Below are 20,448 nucleotides of genomic sequence, written 5' to 3'. Positions count from 1 at the left end.
CTCGAATGGGATATACTTGTTCTTTGCCTATTCATGAGGATGGCTTCATTTACAGGGTCATACTTGGTGGTGGTGTGGTTATTGGTGAGTGTGAAGCAGTAGACCATGGAAGACATGATAAACTTTGTTTCAGCTGCCCTTTACTGAATGCATTTTCAAATTAAATACCTTATTCCGAAAATACCATATCCTTACTCTTTACCTGCTTATTAGCTTGTACAGCTGGTATAGGAGTTGTCCCTTTCATGATCCAGTGATTGATTGAGCCTCTCTGCAAAATTCAGGTGGTCTACTAAAGGAAACAGTGAATAAACAGATACAGTGTACCCAGGCAGCCATCAAATACTGGGTCTTCATGGTCATGGCTTGAGGCTTCCTTAGGTCTTTTTGGTTTCCTGCCTCCTTCCCCCAATACAAAGAGGGCAATAAATAGCTAGTTGCATGCAGGTTTATTCACACAAGCATATGTGTGCAGACATAGACTGAAACTTTTTCTTCTGTGAAGTATACCCACTAAGAAGACTCAATTTCTGTAGATTTGAATTTGAGTACTTGAACTGAAGACCTATCTTGAATTTTCTGTTATATGGCATTGTTTCTACCTGGCTTAGTGAAAATTCAGTCACTTAAGCTAGATATTCAGTACTTTTTGTGTAATGAACTAGATAGTAAACACTTTAGGTTTTGTGTCCAAATACTATCTCTGTAGTTTTTACTTTCTTTCATTCTTCTTATTTAAAAGTATAAAATTCTCGAGGCGCCTGGGTTGCTCAGTTGATTAAGCCCTGGACTTCGCCTGGGTCATGATCTCACGGTTTGTGGGTTTGAGCCCTGCGTCAGGCTCTGTGGTGACAGCTCAGAGCCTGGAGCCTGTTTCAGATTCTGTGTCTCCCTCTCTCTCTGCCCCTTTTTGGCTCATGCTCTTTCTCTCCCACTGAAAAATAAATAGACGTTAAAAAAAGTTTTTAAGTATAAAATTCATTCTTTTTTTTTTTTTTAAGTTTATTTATTTTGAGAGAGAGAGAGAGTGTGCACACAAACGGGAGTGGCAGAGAGAAGGAGATAGAATCCCAAGGTGGATCTGCGCTATCAGCACAAAACCTGACATTGGGGTTGAATTCACAAACTGTGAGATCATGACCTGAACCAAGATCAAAAGTTGGACGCTTAACCAACTGTGCCACCTAGGCACCCCTAAAATTCATTCTTAATAAGTTACTGGCTAAACTGTCTTGTTATTTCATATTGCCTTTTTCTAATAGCTAACAGACTATAACTTGCCCATTCGCCAGTTAAAAAATGTTATTTTTACATAAGTTTCTGTTAATTTTGAAAATACTTAAAAAATAAAATAAAAACTTTGGTATTTTATTTCAGATAATGCTGAGTATTGTAATTACATTGATATATTTGTTAATGAAATTACTCACAATTTTCTGATTATACAAGGTTTTGGATTTAAAAAATATATATATTTTATTTTACTTTTACTTTCAAGTAGGTTCCACATGCAACGTGGAGCTCAAATTCATGACCCCAAGATCAAGAGTTGCATACTGTACTGACTGAACCAACCAGGCGTCCCTCCCTACAAGGTTTTTAAGACAAAGTTTTAAAAATTATTTATTTATTTGTTTTGAGAGTGAAAGAGCAAGCGTGAGTGAAGGTGGGGCAGAAAGAGAAGGAGGAAAAGAGAATCCCAAGCAGGCCCTGCGCTGACAGCGCGGATTGCTCCCACATGGGGCTCGATCCTATAAACCCTGAGAAAATGACCTGAACTGAAATCGAGAGTCAGACGCTTAACCGACTTGCCACACAGGTGCCCCTACAAGGTTTTTGAATTTTAAAGACTCATATACTTAAGAATTAAGCTTAAATAATACCAAGAAGCTTTATAACATATATGCTTAATGCATTTCCTAAATGTATTATTATTTTTTTAAGTTTTGTTTATTTTGAGAGAGAGAGTGCACCTGTGCGAATGGGAGAGGGACAGAGAGAGAGGGAGAGTGAGAATCCCAAGCAGGCTTCATACTATCAGTGAGGAGCCTGACGTGGGTCTCCCAACTCATGAACTGTCATGACCTGAGCCAAAATCAAGAGTCAGACACTTAACGGACTGAGCCACCCAGATGCCCCTATATTCCATTATGTTTGATAATCAGTGTCCAGTCTTATATGATTGTATGTGTACATACTAGCCATATATCCCCATGATTTCAGCTTAAGCCAGTCTTACATTTGGTTGTAAAATTGACTTGTGGAAATTGCCTGGATATTTACCAGCAAAATTTAAATACATATTACTGTATGGTATTATTTTGTATATGTTAAACCAATTTGTTTATAAATGAATTATTTCTGTTATTTTCTATATAATATCTCCAATTTCACCCTTTATTAAGCAGTTTTCTTCTGCCTTTTTAGCAGCAAATCCTTGTCTTTCCTTTTCTTCATTGCCAACTTTCTGTAAGAATGGGCAACAAAGTCAACATTCCACATCTCCAACTTCGTTATACTCATAATAAAATCTTTCTGCTATCTCCATTGTGCTGAAATTTTGTAGAAATTTTGTAGAAAAGATCAGTGATCTGTTTCTTCAGAATCTAGTCATTATTTTTTGCCTTCCTTTCAGCAAATATGTAGTATTTCCTAGGCTCCAATTATTGTGTACAGGGAAGGAATGGAGCTGAACAGGAGATAGGTCTAAGATGGAAAGAGGAATTAGCCTTAGGAATGGTTATACCTTTCAAACTTGGAACTCTTGATGTTACCTGATAATATTCTTTCTAGCCTGTTTTTCCTGTTCCCTGGATTATTCTTTCAGCACTCAGCTCACAACACTCTCGCTCTCATCACTTGATCTGGCCTCCCACTTATGTAATTAGAGGCCGTAGGTGCAAATTCTCTTCTCCCTTCTTCACCTGAAAATATATCTGTGTTTTTTATTCGTAATTATTTTCTAAGGGAAAGGAGAGGGGAGTTGATGATGAAAGGTTTGGACTAACCACTCTTGGGTATGGGAAGGAGAAGCTAGGGGTGAATAAAAAGAGTATTGGCTTGGGTGCCTGACTGGCTTAGCAGGTAGAGCATACAACTCTTGATCTCCAGGTAGTGAGTTTAAGCCCCACATTAGGTGTGGGACTTACATTAAAAAAAAAAAAAAAGTGTTTGGTCATGCTAGGAGTTAACTGACATTCAGAGATAGAATATAATTTCAAAAGTAAATTAGTACAGTGATGATAAGTTAATCATGAGTGGTTAATAGAAAAAGTAATTGACCCACCCCCCCCCCCCAAGAAAAAAGAAAAAAGAAAAAAAGAAAAAATAGTTGACTCATGTTTGATTCTCATTTATTTCAGTTATACTTGTGTGATTTGTACTGGCTTCCTTTTTTTAGGATTTTATTTTATTAAAAATTTTTAAAAATGTTTATTTCTTTTGAGAGAGAGAAAGTGAGCAAGGGAAGGGGCAGAGAGAGAATCCCAAGGAGGCTCTCTGCTAACACGGAGCTCGAACCCACAAACTGTGAGATCATGACTTGAACCTAAACCAAGAGTCCGATGCTTAACTGAGTCACCCGGTGCCCCCAAATTTTATTTTTAAGTAATCTCTACACTCAACGTGGGCCTTGAACTCACAACCCTGAAATCAAGAGTCTTCTGCTCTGCTGACTAAGCCAGCCAGGTGCCCCTTACTAGCCTTTAATGTAAAATGTGCTTCTTGGGATTTGCAGTTGTAAATGTTGAAATCTGTGTCCTAAATCTGTGAACTCCTTTTCTCGTACTTGACCATAAATATTGGTGTATTGAAGGGTACTGTACTCTTTTGATCCTGTTCTCCCTTGGTAATCGTAACTGTGCTTCAGATTTTACCTAGTTGTATGCTGATAGTTCTTTCTACATGCTTCGACTACAGAACTGTGCTAGTTAACACAGTCTATCCTAAACTTATTCATTGCATTCTGGCTAAAATTACTTTTCCCTCATTTTGAGTAATTGTGTAATTATCCATGAATTACCCATGCTAGAAGCTTGTGAATCATCTAGAATTTCTAATTTTTCCTTTGCTGTGACTACTACCTCTTCATCTTGCAGACATTCATTAGGCAATTGATACTGCCTCTAATTTATCCTCTATAGTTCTATTATGACTGCCTTAGTTTAGCCTTAATTATTTTGTTACTAGTGATCAGCCTTTTAGTTAGAGAGCTTCTTTAACATAGGTTTTAAGGGCATGGCTTATAGATTCATATGTTGGGGTTTCAGATCTTACCTACCTCTGCCATTTACATTGTCCTGTGACCTTGAGAGCATTACCTGATTTCTCTGAAGCTCAATTTCCTCACCTTTGAAGTGGGGATAATAATTGATCCTATTTTACAGAAGTGTAATGAGCATTCACCGAACTAATATATAAGAATTTCACACTAAATACCAACTGGTCTTACAGTAAAACTTTGTATTAATGCAAATTTAGATATAATTTGATTATGCTTGTTTTCTGTCCTCAGCACAACCTTCATTCTCAAACGGTCAGATTAAAATTCTTGCTGGGGTGAGGGCAGAAGTACAGGGTAGAGCAAAGTTGGTCTGGGAAACGTAAGACAGGGGATATGTGGTAGCAAAGAGTCCCTATTTCCCCAGTAGTCTTTTTTTTGTGAATCAGTCAGTTTTTGTGAATCAAACAAAAAATGGGGGCAGCCAATAGAGGTACTTAGAATTCCTGCTGATATTTTAGAACAGTTGTTTTAAACAAAATGTCTTTAAACATTTAAACCTTTTAAAAGGTCTTTAGAACACACTTGAACATGGTACCAAACTGCAGCCTTCACTTCAGACACTTGTTATTGGCTGGCTAAGAAAGTGTACCCAGTCATATCTGTTTTCAACAACTGGACTGTATTTTATACATTTGAATTTTGATGCCCTCATTTATTTTTGTTGAGGCAAGATTTTACTTTATTTTTTAATTGACATTTTATCACTCAGTTTTCTCTTCATAGTGTATTTAGAATGATTTGTCAAACTGTCGTTTGATTATAATAGAATATATTATCGTAGCTCAGTGTTTTAATTTTGTTTTTTATCTCCCTAAATTAATATTTACACCTGTACATATTTACTTTTAACTCCTGCATATTTAGATATCAAAATGTGTATTAATGATTTTGCTAATTATTTTTTGCATCTCACTTCTAAATAGTTTTCCATGGTCTTTTTTTTTTTTTTCTTCCCTCTTCAAAGTAAACTCTATGTCCAATGTGGGCCTCAAACCCCAAGATCAGGAGTTGCATGCTGTAGTGACTGAGCCAGCCAGGCACCCCTAAGTATTTTTCCATGTTCTTAAAGCCGGTAGTAGGTTAAACTGTATAAAATTACCATATTTGCAGGTCATAAGTGGTCTAAAATGGGCGGTTTTATATAGTTGAATTTAATGCTTTATTCTTGTAGCTGAGCAGTATTGTTATATGTCTGAAAATGTAATTTGCTTTTACTCTTGAATAGTTATCAGCATATAGATTGTTAAGTTGATTTATTTTCTCTAAAAGCTTTTAAGATACTATTCCTGTTATCTTTTTGTATTGTTTTTTACTAATTAAGTCTGCTGTTGGTCTGATTGTCTTGTAATATTAGCAATTATTAAGAGTTTTTCCTCCATCTTTGCAATGTTTAGGTGTGGATTTATTTTTATTTATCCTGTTCAAGACTTGTATTGTGGTATGAGGGCTCATTTCTTCAGTTCTGAAATTCTCAGTCATTATCTTCTTTAAATAGCATCTGTACCTCATTTCCTTCATGAACTTCTGGAACTTCAACACATACTGGAGTTTCTCATTCAGTTCTTTAGTTTTCTCAACTTACTGTCTTCTGTAGTTCCTTCTCTCTTTAGCTCTGTGCTGAATTCTGTGTGATTTTTTTTTTTTTTCATATCTGTCTTCTACTTGATTTTTTTTTCCATTCTCTCTTGCTTACTATTTCACTTGTGTTTTGAGTTTATTCAATGAGTGTATTTTATTTCTCTTTGATTCTTTTTTAGCTCTATTTTCATAGATTCTGTTTGACCCTTTATGGAGGTATTTTACACATATTTTTGAAGTCTTTTTCAGATTGTTTTATTTTCTGTGAGTTAGGTTGTTATTTATTGCTTTATTGTGTTGGTTGACTCACTCTAATAGTATTGGGTTTCTTCATGCATTGTAATTTTATGTATGAGCCTATCTTCACTTGGTGTCCTGTTGCCTTGGGTTGGGAGGTGTTCTAATGAGATAGTTTTGTGTGTTTGTAAAGTTTCAGAGAAGCTTCATTTTGTTGTTGTTGTTCAGTGAATATGTGAATTCACCTAACTAGGAATCCCAGGGAGAGAAGCAGATACAAGGCAAAGATAATAACTTCTGTTTTATGTACATTTTGTTTAGAGTTGATTAAAGAAGAGGTTCTTTTTTTTTTTTTTTTTAATGTTTATTTTTGAGAGACAGAGTGCAAGCAGGGAAGGGGCAGAGAGAGAGGGGGGACACAGAATCTGAAGCAGGCTCCAGGCTCTGAACTGTCAGCACAGAGCCTGATGCGGGGCTCAAACTCAGGAACTGCGAGATCATGACCTGAGCTGAAGTTGGACGCTTAACCGACGCACCCAGGCACCCCAAGAAGAGGTTCTAAATAAGAACTTGAACTTAGGGTAGAGAACAGAAGAGAAATGTTGACTTCAGCCCTGAGGAGAATGACCAGTATGTTGGACTGAATTCCTTGGGCTCCTTACTCATGGTGGATTTACCATTCAGTGTGTGTTTCCTTCCCTCCCCTTCCCTCCCCTCCCCTTCCCTTCCCTTCCCTCCCCTCCCCTTCCCTCCCCTTCCCTTCCCTTCCCTTCCCTCCCCTCCCCTTCCCTTCCCTTCCCTTCCCTTCCCTCCCCTCCCCTCCCCTCCCCTTCCCTTCCCTCTCTCTTTTCCCTTTTCCCTTCTCTTTCTTGGTTCATTTATTTTGAGAGAGAGAGAGAGAGAGAGAGAGAGAGAGAGAGAGAGAGAGAGAGAGACAGGCAGGCAGAGAGGGAGAGACAGAATCCGAGGCCCAAACTCAGGAACTGCAAGATCATGACCTGAGTGAGATCAAGAATCAGACGCTTAACCAACTGAGCCACCCAGTTGCCCCTTCCACTCGATGTTTCTGAAGTCCCAGGAAAACTGGGCCCAAGACATGAAGCAGGGCTGGAGGTTACATCATGAACTTCCCCATAGTCATCCAGCACTAGATAGATTTCCAGTTTAGGATAAAATGTTATAACACAGGAATGGCCAGAAGGAGGGGATGTGTAGGACCAGGTATGTGGGAAGGGGTGCCGCGCTTCCCTCTGAGGAAGCTCTGTGCCTTTCCTTTAATCTCGATGAGTTTACTAGTTTCTTGACTTGGCCTTTCTGTGTACTGTGCAGATAGCACAAACTTTGCTTATGTATCTATGTATAAAGCTTATTTGGTATTCTGACTTCTTGTGGGTGACTTCAGAGCTGCGAAAGATTTTAGGGTGAGGGCACTCAAAGCCTGCCCCATGGCTTTTTTAAAGGAGTTCAGGTTCACCCCTTAATCATTGTCTTACTTCCTGTTCAAAGTAGTGGTACTTGTAACCCCTGTGTCCCACTTGCATCTGTTGATGCCTGACCACTTGAGCTTTGAGTTCCCTTTTGTTTCTGGCACTACAAAGTTTTGCCCTTTAGGTTGTGGACTCAGTTATACATTTTTCAAAGTACATTTTAGTTTGTTATATTTTAGCTATTTCTGTGTTTAACCATTTCAGGTGGTGTTTCCATATCTGCCTAGTCATCCATCTTGGATGGAAGTCCACAACAATCAACTTATTAAAACTAAATTCCACCTAATACTGTGGAGATAAACTAGTTTGTAGGCTTGTGTAGTTTGGCCTTTTGAAAAGAATCCTCCTCTGTCTTCCCCATAATTATACATTTTAATAAATTGGCATTTAAAAATAATCTAATAGGCCTGAATGGGCCTCTCAGAACTTGAACTTTGGAGTCATGAAATCAGCTCTAGGGATACTGTGCAGAAAAGTGGTCAGCAACTTTGGCTTTGGATTTTGGGTTTTAGTTTTGTATAATGACCTAAACTCGGCATGATAGTTAGCACTCAGTGATTGAGTTAGGAGCAAGCACACTCATCTGATCTATACTAATTACAAGGGCATACTTATAAACTCAAATGGAAAATGGCTCTCATGTTCAAAGTAAACATTCATATACTTTTTAAGTTTATTGAATAAATAAAAAAACAGATAGCAGAAAGATTCCTGGAGAACCTTCAACTCTTGTGTTGGTGGTAAGACAGACACCTTGGCTGCTGGGTAATCGGTCAGGTGTAAGTAGTCAGCCTAGGAATGGGGTTTGCTGACGTCTGCAGACTTGAATTTACTCCCTTCTCTCTCATTGGAACTTCTTTCATGCCTCAAATTTCTTAATCCCAAGCTTGTCTGAAAATCTTTATGGCAAATAAGAGTCTTTCTGAGATTTATCTCTCCACTCCTTGTGTACTCTCGGTTGGGTTTCCTCTGCAGTGTTCATATCCTTTGGCTTCTACATTTCTTGAAATTGCATGTGTATTGATTTGTGTGCTTTGCTACTTCTATCCCCTTAATCTTTTTGGATATATATTTTTCTATTAAAAATTTTTTTAATGTTTATTTCTTTTTATTTTTTGAGAGAGAGAAAGACGGAGCATGAGCAGGGGAGGGGCAGAGAGAGAGGGACACAGAGTCAGAAGTAGCTCCAGACTCTGAGCTGTCAGCACAGACCCTGATCTGGGGCTTGAACCCACAAACTGTGGAGATCATGAGCTGAAGTTGGACACTTAACCTACTGAGCCACCCAGGCGCCCCTATATTTTTTATTTTAGGGAGAGAGAGAATGAGTGGGGGAGAGGGGCAGAGGGAGGGAGGGAGAGAGAGAATCTTCAGCAGACTCCACAGTCAGCATGCAGCCCAAAGCGGGGCCCTATCCCACAACCCTGGGTTCATGACTTAAGCCAAAAATCAAGAGTCAGATGCTTAACTGACTGAGCCACCCAAATGCCCCTGTATATTGTTTTTATCTTCCACATTCTTTCATATTATTTTAATGGAGGCTTGGGATGAGAAATAGATGAATTTTTGTTGTCATAAACTGTGATGTTAGCTTGCCAGATTAAAGTAAAACTTTTAAGAATCTGATAATTATTTTAGTGAGTTCAAAAAAACAGACTTCGGACAAAGTATTCATATACACAGGTATAAGAGATACTTTAATAATGAGTTTTTCTTGCTCAGAACAGAATGTCTCTTCATCATTTGTATCCTTCAACTATATGTATATGTGGACATTTTTCTTTTAAAGTCTCCCCTCACCACCGCCATTTGTGAACTTTGCTCTTGCTGTTCTTAGTTTGCATAGTGTTTCTTCCTTTCCTAGTTGAGTTTGAGGTCACCCTCAGACCTTACGGTTTACTGGAAGGACTCACAGGATTCAGAAAAACTGTTATTTTCATGGTTGCATTTTATTACAGGGAAAGAGGAAATAGATTAAATTTAGTAAAGGTGCATGGTGTGAAGTTCAGGAGAAAATAGGTACAAGCTTACACATCTCTCCTTTCAGTGGAGTTGTGTGGGAGAAGCTTAGTTTTAGAGTAACTATGTGTGACAATATGCAGGAATATTGCCAATCTGGAAAGCTTACCTGAGCCCCCATGTCTAGAGTTTTTATTGGGGCATTGTCACAAAGGGGTGGATCCTCCATGGAACCCACATTACCTACTGAGACTCTTGTCACCCTCTGAGGTCATACTGAATATGGCCTCAGGCATACAAAAACAGTCTTATCAGGCACAATATTCCAAGAGTTAGAGGTCATCTCACAGGAGCCATTTGAGGGCCAGTATTAGAGATAGGCTTTCCTTAGGAATGTATAGGATTCGAGGAACCAGGGTCAGCAAAGTAAACTGTCCTGCACACTAGTAACAGAATGAATTTTTCAAGACCATGTATAAGTGTAACCTCTAAAGTGAAAATTTATTGTAAGTTAGTTGCTCACATATTTTTGCCCCTACAGTTACTTGTACTGTAGTACAAGATAAGTTATATACTCTGTTTCTTGAAAGGTTTGTAATTTATGCTGTCTTAAATGTGGAAATATGTATATCCTTTCTCCCCCTTTCTTTTCACCATGCTGTTTCTTTCTTGGATTTGAAAAATTGTTTTTATGTATTTCCTCTGAGCAGGACCTTTGTATGCACTGTGTGTTACGAGAACTATGTTTTGGTTTCAAATCTATAACTTTGAATTTGTTTAAACAGTGTATATGTCTACTGGGAGACTGATACTCCTACTTTTCGAATGACACTATATTTGTTTCTGTTTTCCATTAGAACTACAATATAAGGTTCTGTAATTTGTGTCCTCCCAACTCTTGGGGACTCTTGTTTACATCCTAGTCTGTGTGTGGTGCTTCCTATAGTTGTGTGTGCTATAAACTATAAAAATTACATACTAGTCTTGCACCCTTTCTTGAAAGTGAGGATTGTGTTGTTGATGCTGTATCCTCAGTTTTATGGCTGACACATAATCAGTTTGTTGTGTTGACTGTGTTGCTATTTTTTAGTTTTTAACTTTAATTTCCATGTGTTAACCGAGCAGGTTTATTTTTTCTGATAGATGCTGGAACACTGGCACAGGCACATGTGATCTTTCTTCCCACATGAAAGTGAATGAATTCAAGTAGTTCTGAACCAAGCAGAATTTATAAGATGATGGATCGTGTATTTCTGTTGCTGCTGTAACAAAATTGCCATAAACTTGGTGACTTAAAATAACACACGTTTTAATTTCTTACTATTTTGGAGGCTAAAGTTTGAAATCAGTTTTACTGGGCTACAGTCAAAATATCTTCTGGAGTCAAAGTATCATCAGGTCTGGTTTCTTGCAGAGTCTCTGAGGAGGAGAAAATTCATTTCTTTGCCTTTTTCCACTTACAGTGGCCACTTGTATTTCTTGACTTATTGCTTCATCCCTAAAGCACATTACTCCATTCTCTGCTTCTATTACTAGCTACCTTCCACTTGTCTGTACTCTAATCTTATTATTTTTTTTAACGTTTATTCATTTGTGTGTGTGTGTGTGTGTGTGTGAGAGAGAGAGAGAGAGAGCGCGCGCGCGCGCAAGGAGAAGGAAAAAAAAAAAAGAGAGAGAGGGAGACACAAAATCCATAGCAGGTTCCAGACTCTGAGCTGTTAGCACGGAGCCCGATGCAAGATTCGAACTCATGAACTGTGAGATCATGACCTGAGCCGAAGTCAGACACTCAACTGACTGAGCCACCCAGGTGCCCCTGTCTCCTTTTTATAAGATCACATTTAGAGTCCATCAAATACTCTGGGACAGCATATTCCCATCTCAAGAGTCTTAATTTAATCATATCTACAAAGTCGCCTTTGCTGTGTAAAGTGATAGGACACATTCCAAGGATTAAGATCTGGATATCTTTGGGAGCCATTATTCGGCCAACACATATTATAATAAAGCACTTTTAGATTTTTTTTTTTTTGTATATTAATGTTTGTTTTCTCATCCTAAATAGTATGTCATTTTCCCCCAATGGAATAACTCAGTAGATTATTTTACTCAGCTCTTGAATGCTTTTCATATGGGCATCATGCACAATTTCTTTATTTTTTCCTGAAGAATATTTTCTAATGTTGTTGTCTTGTGTTGTAGTTGGTGTAATAAGGTGCCCAGTATGCCGCCAAGAATGCAGACAGATAGACCTTGTGGATAATTATTTTGTGAAAGATACATCTGAAGCTCCTAGCAGTTCTGATGAGAAATCAGAACAGGTATGCTTCTTAATATTTCTTTATATTCTTACCTTGATACTGAAATGTAAATTATGAGAAACATATGTTCGGATAGTTATGTGATTTAGGGTACTTCAGCTATAGTTAAATAAATGATCCTTATTCTGTTCTGTACCCTTCTACCTAATTAAATGAGATGAAAAGTCTTTACTTATATATATTTTTTGTGTTCTGAGACTTAAATTTACTCACGTGAATGTTTGATATGGAAGGAAAAGGATTTTATTGGAGATAAATGGATAACAAAATATTTAGTGTGAGAGCAAGTCACAGTTTTTATTTTGTGGATTTATATCTTGTACATTTGATGTAGATTAGTATTTATTTCCACTTTTAGGTATGTACTAGTTGTGAAGACAATGCAAGTGCAGTTGGCTTTTGTGTAGAATGTGGAGAGTGGCTGTGTAAGACGTGTATTGAAGCACATCAGAGAGTAAAATTCACTAAAGATCACTTGATCAGGAAGAAAGAAGATGTCTCAGGTAAGAATAGAAGCAGTTTTAATGATTGATCTACCATTAATCTTCCTCTTTTACCTCAGCATTTCTACTTATTCTTTATATGCTTTGGACATAAATATTAATAAGAATTTAGAACGTGAGATACAGTTTTTGTTTAGTTTAAAAATATATGTTTTATTTTACTACAGAGTCTGTTGGAGCATCTGGTCAGCGCCCTGTTTTCTGCCCTGTACATAAACAAGAACAGTTGAAACTTTTCTGTGAAACATGTGATAGATTGACATGTAGAGACTGTCAGCTATTGGAACACAAAGAACATAGGTACAGAAGTCATCATTGTTTAACAAGAAATACTATAAAAATGTTTTATGAAATTATTACTCTTAAATATTTATTTTATAATTTTGTCAGCATTGTATTCTCAATTTCACACAATTTCTTAAAGCAGATATGTGTTTGATTAATTATTTAATGGTTTCCACATTCATATCTAATTACCTTATGAATATCTGTTAAAAATGTATCATGACATTTGGGTTTGCAAGAAAGGAATTGCATTATTTCTTTTATTTGCTTTGCCTCTGGTTCAGATCAGCTTTCTTCAAGTAGACTGTGGTTTTTAGGCTCTGGGCTGTAATCTTAAAAGGTAATCTTCCTGTGGGTATGGCCAGCTGATACACATTTTAACATCAAAGGATAATTATACTGATTTCATGTTAGATATAAATCCCTTAGTTTTCTGCAAATTGCTTAAGTATCTAAGTAAGCATAGTTACTAATTCTTTAATACATAATTTTCTATTTCAACCCTGTTATACCCTCAGAATTCAATAGTATTCACTTACAACCAGTCTTATAGATTTGAACTATTCTAGAAATGTACTGAAATTCTAGCCAGGAGTATAACAGTCCTCCAGCAAATTTCCCAGTTTCTATTAAATTGTATTATCATTTAAAAGATGGTCTTGATTACCATAGTCCAGCATTTTCTTTCTTTCTTCCCTTCCCCCCTTTTTTTTAACTTTACTGATTTTGAGAGAGAGAGAGAGAGTATGAGTTGAGGAGGAACAGAGAGAGAGAGGGAGAGAGAGAAACCCAAGCAGACCCTACACTGTCAGCGCGAGCCCAATGTGGGGCTCTAACTCACAGACCATGAGATCGTGACCTGAGCTAAAGTCAGACATTTAACCAACTGAGCTACCCAGGTGCCCTAGTCCAGCCTTTTCTAAAGTGTTCTTCTTATAACACTTCTGCTAATTTGATAGAAATAGGTTTTATGAATCTCCTGCCAAAAAAGGGTAGCTTAAGTTGGATTAACCACATTGAAATGTGTTTCTTAACTGTAGGATATCTTAGTGCTTTTAATTCCTTGGGTTCATTGGAATTCATTAGAATCCTCTTACAGAGGGAATATATTAATCTTAATAGCTAACAATTACTGCATCTGTAGTTTGTGTGAGGCACTTTTCAAAATGCTGCATGTTTGTTTGTGTAACTCATACCAACTACCCATGAAGTGTTGGTACTGGCATGGCAACTGTTTTAAAGGTGAGGGAGCCCGCTTACAGAAAGCTTCAGTAATCTGTACAGGGTGTCGCCATAGGGGATAGAGCCTGGGTTTGAACACAGGCAGTTGGATCTGTTTTCAGTCCATATGCTCATTTTCTTCCATATGGTATATAGAATATAGTCACAGTATATGGAATCTCTCACACTTGACCACAGGTAAAAAATAATGATCTTTGTTCTTTTTTAAGGCATCATTCATTGTTATACAGGACATTTGTGTAGAATTGCTTCTTTAAATCTTTATATCCTTAATTTGTCCCCAAATTTCATCTTACCTGTAGGTTGGCTAATGCTTCACTTGGAGTGGCTAATCTTGTGGATGCCTTCACCTCAGGGCCAAATTTTACCATTGTTTGTTTTGTAATAATCTCAGTAAGACATTAGATTACCATTCCCACAGCTGCAGTCAGATCTTTGAGCTCTTGGGTTACTTAGGGCTTTTCAAATTGTTGGTGAGAAGAAAAAAGAGAAGGAAGATGGCATCCATTTTCACAAGAAAGAATAGCTTCAATGGTCTCTTCTTCAGAGTTTAACCCTGGCTGGTCCTTCTTTTTCCCCTCATCATTTTCCTTTGCCACTTATTTTCAAGTGCTAATTATCTCTTGAATGTTTGCTCCCTTTTCTTTAGTTCACACTCTGTATGTTTTCCAGGATGGGCTATTACAGAACCCTTGTCATTGGACTTAAGACCCTAGGTTCCTGTTACTGCAACACACGTAGAGTTGGTCTCTCAGCTCTGAGTTTTACCTTGTCAAATTCACTGTGTCCACATTGCTGCCAGGATTATTTTGCTAAAATAGAGTCCCTCCCTACCCTTCAACCCATTTTATTTTTTAATTTTTTTAAAAAGATTTTATTTTTATGTAATCTCTATACCCAACGTGGGGCTCGAACTCACAACCCCAAGATCAAGTTATTACCAACTGAGCCATTCACCCCCCCCCCCTTTTTTTGTTAAATGTTTGATGTTTATTTATTTTTGAAGGAGATAGAGGCACAGCATGAGTGGGGGAAGCACACAGAGAGAGAGAGGGAGACATAGAATCCGAGGCAGGCTTTAGGCCCTGAGCTGTCAGCCCAGAGCCTGACATGGGGCTCGAATCCACGAACTGTGAGATCATGACCTGAGCTGAAGTCGGATGCTCAACTGACTGAGTCACCCAGGCACCCAACCCCCCCCCCCCGCCCCCGCCCAGGCACTCTCTTATAGCACTCTCACCCCCTTTTTAAAAACACCCTTTAGTGGCCCCCCGTAACTAAACTTTCAAGTGTTCAATATAGCTTACAGTATTGAGTCATTCTAGAGTCTTTTCATCATCTGTACAAAGTTAGGTAGCCCACAAGACTACCTTTACTTTTGACATCAACTGCAGATTGCAATAAGAACTCTAAAGGGAAGAAAAGAGTGTGCAGTTCAGCTCATTGATATGATTTGTCATTACCATCTTCAATTAGAGTTGTAGCCTTCTTTTTAAAAAAAAATTTTTTTTTAAATGTTTTATTTATTTTTGAGACAGTGAGAGACAGAGCATGAGCAGGGGAGGGGCAGAGAGAGAGGGAGACGCAGAATCCAAAGCAGTCTCCAGGCTCCGAGCTGTCAGCACAGAGCCTGATGCGGGGCTCGAACTCACAAACCGCGAGATCATGACCTGAACTGACGTCGGAAGCCCAACTGACTGAGCCACCCAGACGCCCCTAGAGTGATAGCCTTCTAAACAAGATGCTGTCTGCTTACCTTGGAACTGCTATCCAGAAACCAAACAGTTTGCATGCTCTCTCCCTCTCTTTTAAATTTAAATTTAAATTTATTATTTAGTTTTGAAGTGTAGTTGACAACTGAGCAGCTCTTTTTTGGTTATTAGAGAGCTGTTATAGGGCACCACCCATGTGATTCTAGGATTTAGCAACTCCTTGCGTGGTTTCAAAGTCATACTTAGGGGAAAAGAGGCTTGCTCATAATCAATAAATACCTCTTTGCATCCTGCTGGTCGCATGTTTCTGTACAAACCATTTCTATTTTATACAGAACTCTTCTGGGCACTGCCTTCCTTAACTGGAGTGTTCTTCTGTCACCCAAGATATTATGGGTATTTCAGGTTGCAGGGTTATTTTATGTCCTTCAATCATAGAGTCAGTCTCTGTTAATGTCCAACAGTAAGCTAGTAATTTTCTATCAAATGGCATACATTTTACCATGGTATCCAGAAATTTTCTGGTCCAAAATCCCAATGGTTGCTGCTGAGTGGTACTCCCAGGCCTTTGCCATAAGCTCTGGTCTACATAAGTATGTGTTGCTGACAGTCCCCAAATCATGTCTAACTGGATCATAGGGACCCAAGAACATTGGGAGAGAAACTGTTTTTTGTAGTTCAGACATGGCCTGCCTTTGTTCAGGATCCCATTCAAATACAGCCGTTTCTGGTTAGTTGTGTTTATTGGTGCTAACTAACCATTACAGGGTGTGGAATATGTGTCCTTCAGAATTCAAATATGGCAACCAAATGTTAGGTTTCTTGTTTAGTTCTAGGGCTAGGTGGCAAAAACTACTTTTCTTCTTCTATGGAATGTAAATGGTGGCACCTGCTTAGGTTATTCTTAAGAATTTCACCAGTTTGGGCAGGTCCTTGGACCTGTTGGATTTATCAACAGCTTCTTTTGGTCATGTGTGTCCTTATTGCATTAGGTCAGCCCTACCTTTATCTTTAGTTTGTTACATTGTCATGGTATCATCAAGATAGTGTGTCTCTTCTAACTCCATCATACCAGTAAGCTGGTGAATTGAAATCACCTTGTGGCAATATAGTAAATGTAAATCGGGGTGCTTTCATGTGAAGGAAAATTGCTCTTGGCGTTTTTTTTTTTTTTTTTTTTTTTAGATTGAAGCAGAGAAAAAAACATTTGCAGGATCAGTCACTGAGTAGCACTCTCTTACAGTCTGCTATATGTTTCTTTTTCTAGTATTTAAGTCATACCAGGGACTGCTGATGTTATGGGGGCACTACCTTATTCAAGCTTTAATAGTCTACTGTTAGTCTTGATGAGCCATCCACTTTTGTCACAGGCTACCTACACATTGTTGTTCAGGGAATTCATTGGTACCAGTGTTCTAGCTTATAATTTGTCATTAGAATGGTAATCTCTTTGTCCACCAGGTATCATATACTGTCTCAAATTTCTGTGGGCTCAGACAGTTTCAGTGGTTCCCATTTTAGCATGCCTAGTCAAGCCTGGTCTTAAGGTGATAAATTTATATGCCTTCTCTTTTATAATACCAGTCAGACACATTATCCATCCCAATAATACATTCATGTAAAGGAGATGTAACCACTTCACAGTCTGTTCAGATATTCCAATTTTCATCCAATTTTTTTTTACCTTAATTCTGTTAGCTATTGCCACTCGACCCAGTCTAACTGTAGGTCCCCATTAGAACTTTGACAGGTTTTAGAACTAGAGCGCATTGGGCTCCCATATTAAGGAGTCCCAGAAATGTCTCTTATCCATCCCCTGCCTCTGTCCACACAAGTGCAAATTGTTGTGGTTCTCTAGTTAGGGGCTGAGCCAGAAGAGTCTGGCCTCTCCTTAGGTCTTCAATTTGATTAGTTAATAGGACATTTGCTTGCCCTTGGCAATTCCAGGTCAGGGTTTTCATTGTCCTCTTTGTCCTCTGGCTTTTAAATTTTCTCAAAACTGGGGTAAATACAGCAGAGTTCTGTAGGGCTTTTTTTTTTTTTTTTTAATTTTTTTTTTCAACGTTTTTATTTATTTTTGGGACAGAGAGAGACAGAGCATGAACGGGGGAGGGGCAGAGAGAGAGGGAGACACAGAATCGGAAACAGGCTCCAGGCTCCGAGCCATCAGTCCAGAGCCTGACGCGGGGCTCGAACTCGCGGACCGCAAGATCGTGACCTGGCTGAAGTCGGATGCTTAACCGACTGCGCCACCCAGGCGCCCCCGTAGGGCTTTTTAATATTGAGGAGCAACAGCTCTCATTGGTCTATCCAACCTCTAGTCATGCTAAATTAAGATCTTTGTTTCAGCTCTATCAATGTCTGCTTTATTCATCCCATTTTTAAATAGCCATCTGAAGATTCCATCCTACTGTGTTAAATCCCTTGACTCTCCCCTTTGTCTTTCTCTGTTTTTTTTTTTTTTTTAATGAATCTCTAATTTTCTTACCATCTGTAAGATGCATAATAGGAATCTGAGACCGTAAATCCATTAAGGCTTTTCAGATCATTGCTAGATTTTGCAGCAGTAAAGTTACACAGGGTGCCCATGTAAGAGTCCCCCTTAATCACAGTATTTACTATGACCTCAGTGACAAGCATGCCCAGTAGGTGAATATCCTGGTTTCATAATGCCAACCCAGCATGGCTTGCATAAGCAGCATATCGGCCACTTCTTCTGGGGAATTCCACTTGACATTTATAGTAGAAGGACAGTCCTCCATTTCAGGGTCAGCAAACATTATGGGGTCATTTATCTAGTCCACTGGGCTAGCCGTGTCCTTGGGAATGACCTTCTGTGTGTCTGAATTATGTATAGTCATCTGTGGTTGTTCACTGTGATTGTGGTAGGGAGTTGCTGGTCCTGCATCAATTCAGACGTTGCTTTTCTATTCTGCACCATTCAAAACCAATGATGCTTCCTCTAGGTGATCACTCTCACAATATTTTAGTAGCTTCAGGAAGCATCAGTCTACAAAATGAGGCATTCCTTTGTATTATAATCTCTAGTTTCATTAGTTTCTTGGTTTTCTCTTTTTCTCAACCTGGACTATGTTCTTTTTTTTTTTTTTTTTTTAATTTTTTTTTACATTTTATTTATTTTTGAGAGAGAGAGAGAGAGAGACAGAGCACAAGTGGGGGAGGGGCCGAGAGAAAGGGAGACACAGAATCTGAAGCAGGCTCCAGGCTCCGAGCTGTCAGCACAGAGCCCAATGTGGGGCTTGAACCCACGAACCATGAGATCATGACCTGAGCCGAAGTCAGTTGCTTAACTGACTGAGCCACCCAGGCGCCCCTGGACTACATTCTTTGATCAGAAGTCATAGAGGTATTCTCTCTCTGTTTTCCCAGCATACTTTTTCCCTTTGGAGTGGCCCTGAGGCTACTAGTGACCATAGTTCAGACTTGACTGAAACCTAAGCTTTGCCCAGTATCAGGATCTGTCCTAATACACTTTCATTTTAGTTACTACAAAATCAGTAACCAAGGGATTGTATAATTAGCTTGCTTATTAGTTTGCATTTTCTTATTTATCCAGTGAGTCAACTCCTAGGGAGTTGGGTCTGCCTTTCTAAATTCCATCGGTAACTTACCTCTAGTAACTTCAGCTGCAATTCCATACCATGAGTTACTAGGTAGTCATCTAGGAATCAAAGGCTCATAAACCCCTGTCCTCTCATCCTTCCTTTTCCCAAACCACATGTTTCAGTGAGTCAGGATCATTTTAGTGAATCCCATTTCTGATACCAACTGTGAAGTTAGAGAACAATCCATAAGTGCTCCCTCACTTTTGACATCAAATGCAGAATTTGAGGAGCCCCCCAGCCACCCTTCTGACACCCATTGCAAGTTCAGGATTTCCTGAGTCTACCATCAAATTCAGTAATTTACTGGAATTGTTAGATAATTTGCTAGAACTCACTGAAAGTTGTTATACTGATGGTTACATTTATTGTAATGAAAGGATACAGATTAAAATCATTCAAGGGAAAGACGTATGGTGCAGAGTCAGAGTCTAGGAGTGTTCCAAATGTGGAGCTTCCAGTTTTCTCTGAGTGGAATCTTGGACATAACTAACTCTTCTCAGCAATGATGTATGACAGTATGCATGGAATATTGCCCAATAAGGAGGCTCATCTGACCCTGGGTGCCTAGAATTTTTATTGGAGCTCTGTCATGTAGAATATGGTTCACTGTTGACGTGACTAACCTGTCTCTAGCCCCTCCTGAGGTTGAGCTGACACCATGTGACCTGAAGCCCCCTGTAAATCATATCTTTAGCGTGTAGCCTAAGGCACCAGGTAAAGTTTTATCAGGTGGTACATTTCAGTACTCCTGGTAGTTGAAACAAAAGCCAGACCCCTTTTTGATAAGGGTGAACTCATTTTTACAGTTTGTTAATTCCCATTTGTGCTCTTATACTAGTGTATCCCCTGTTTTAAACTAAATCTGCCTTTACAAATGCTATTTCTTAAATTGTAACGCATCTTCCTTATCTGTCAGAAATGTTTAACCTTAAAACCAGTTCACTTTTGGTGTGTTTTCTTCACCAACACTTTTTGTTTCATCTTTCTCACTCCTTTTCCCTGCCTGGACATTAAGGCCTTTTAGGACTAGTTCTTCAAGGGGCTCACTTTCCTGTATGCTCAGTAAGTTTTTAAAATATGATCAAGTCACTTGGTTACCCACCTCTTCTTGAGTCAGTTATGCATGCGATTGTGATAATTTATATTTTCTTAGAAAATCATCTGCTTAGTAGAAATTTTAAAAACATATTCACTTAGAATTAAACAGCATTAAGAT

At 38.6% G+C, this 20,448-nt stretch overlaps 1 protein-coding gene across 4 annotated transcripts in view; it reads left to right on the top strand.

The window, feature by feature from the left end:
* Nucleotides 1-20,448, top strand: part of TRIM33 (tripartite motif containing 33) — a 131,374-nt gene that overhangs the window by 49,228 nt on the left and 61,698 nt on the right. For all 4 annotated transcript variants that reach the window (XM_023259015.2, XM_006944178.5, XM_023259014.2 and 1 more), the window contains exons 2-4: nucleotides 11,746-11,864; nucleotides 12,223-12,367; nucleotides 12,535-12,667. In XM_023259015.2, coding sequence (XP_023114783.1) covers nucleotides 11,746-11,864; nucleotides 12,223-12,367; nucleotides 12,535-12,667 — 397 coding nt within the window. The remainder of the gene's footprint in view (nucleotides 1-11,745; nucleotides 11,865-12,222; nucleotides 12,368-12,534; nucleotides 12,668-20,448) is intronic.

This window comes from Felis catus, chromosome C1, assembly GCF_018350175.1.
Source record: "Felis catus isolate Fca126 chromosome C1, F.catus_Fca126_mat1.0, whole genome shotgun sequence".
In the NCBI taxonomy this organism is placed as follows: domain Eukaryota; kingdom Metazoa; phylum Chordata; class Mammalia; order Carnivora; family Felidae; genus Felis; species Felis catus.
Note: the sequence above shows the minus strand (reverse complement) of the source record. Positions and strands in the feature narration are given on the sequence as shown.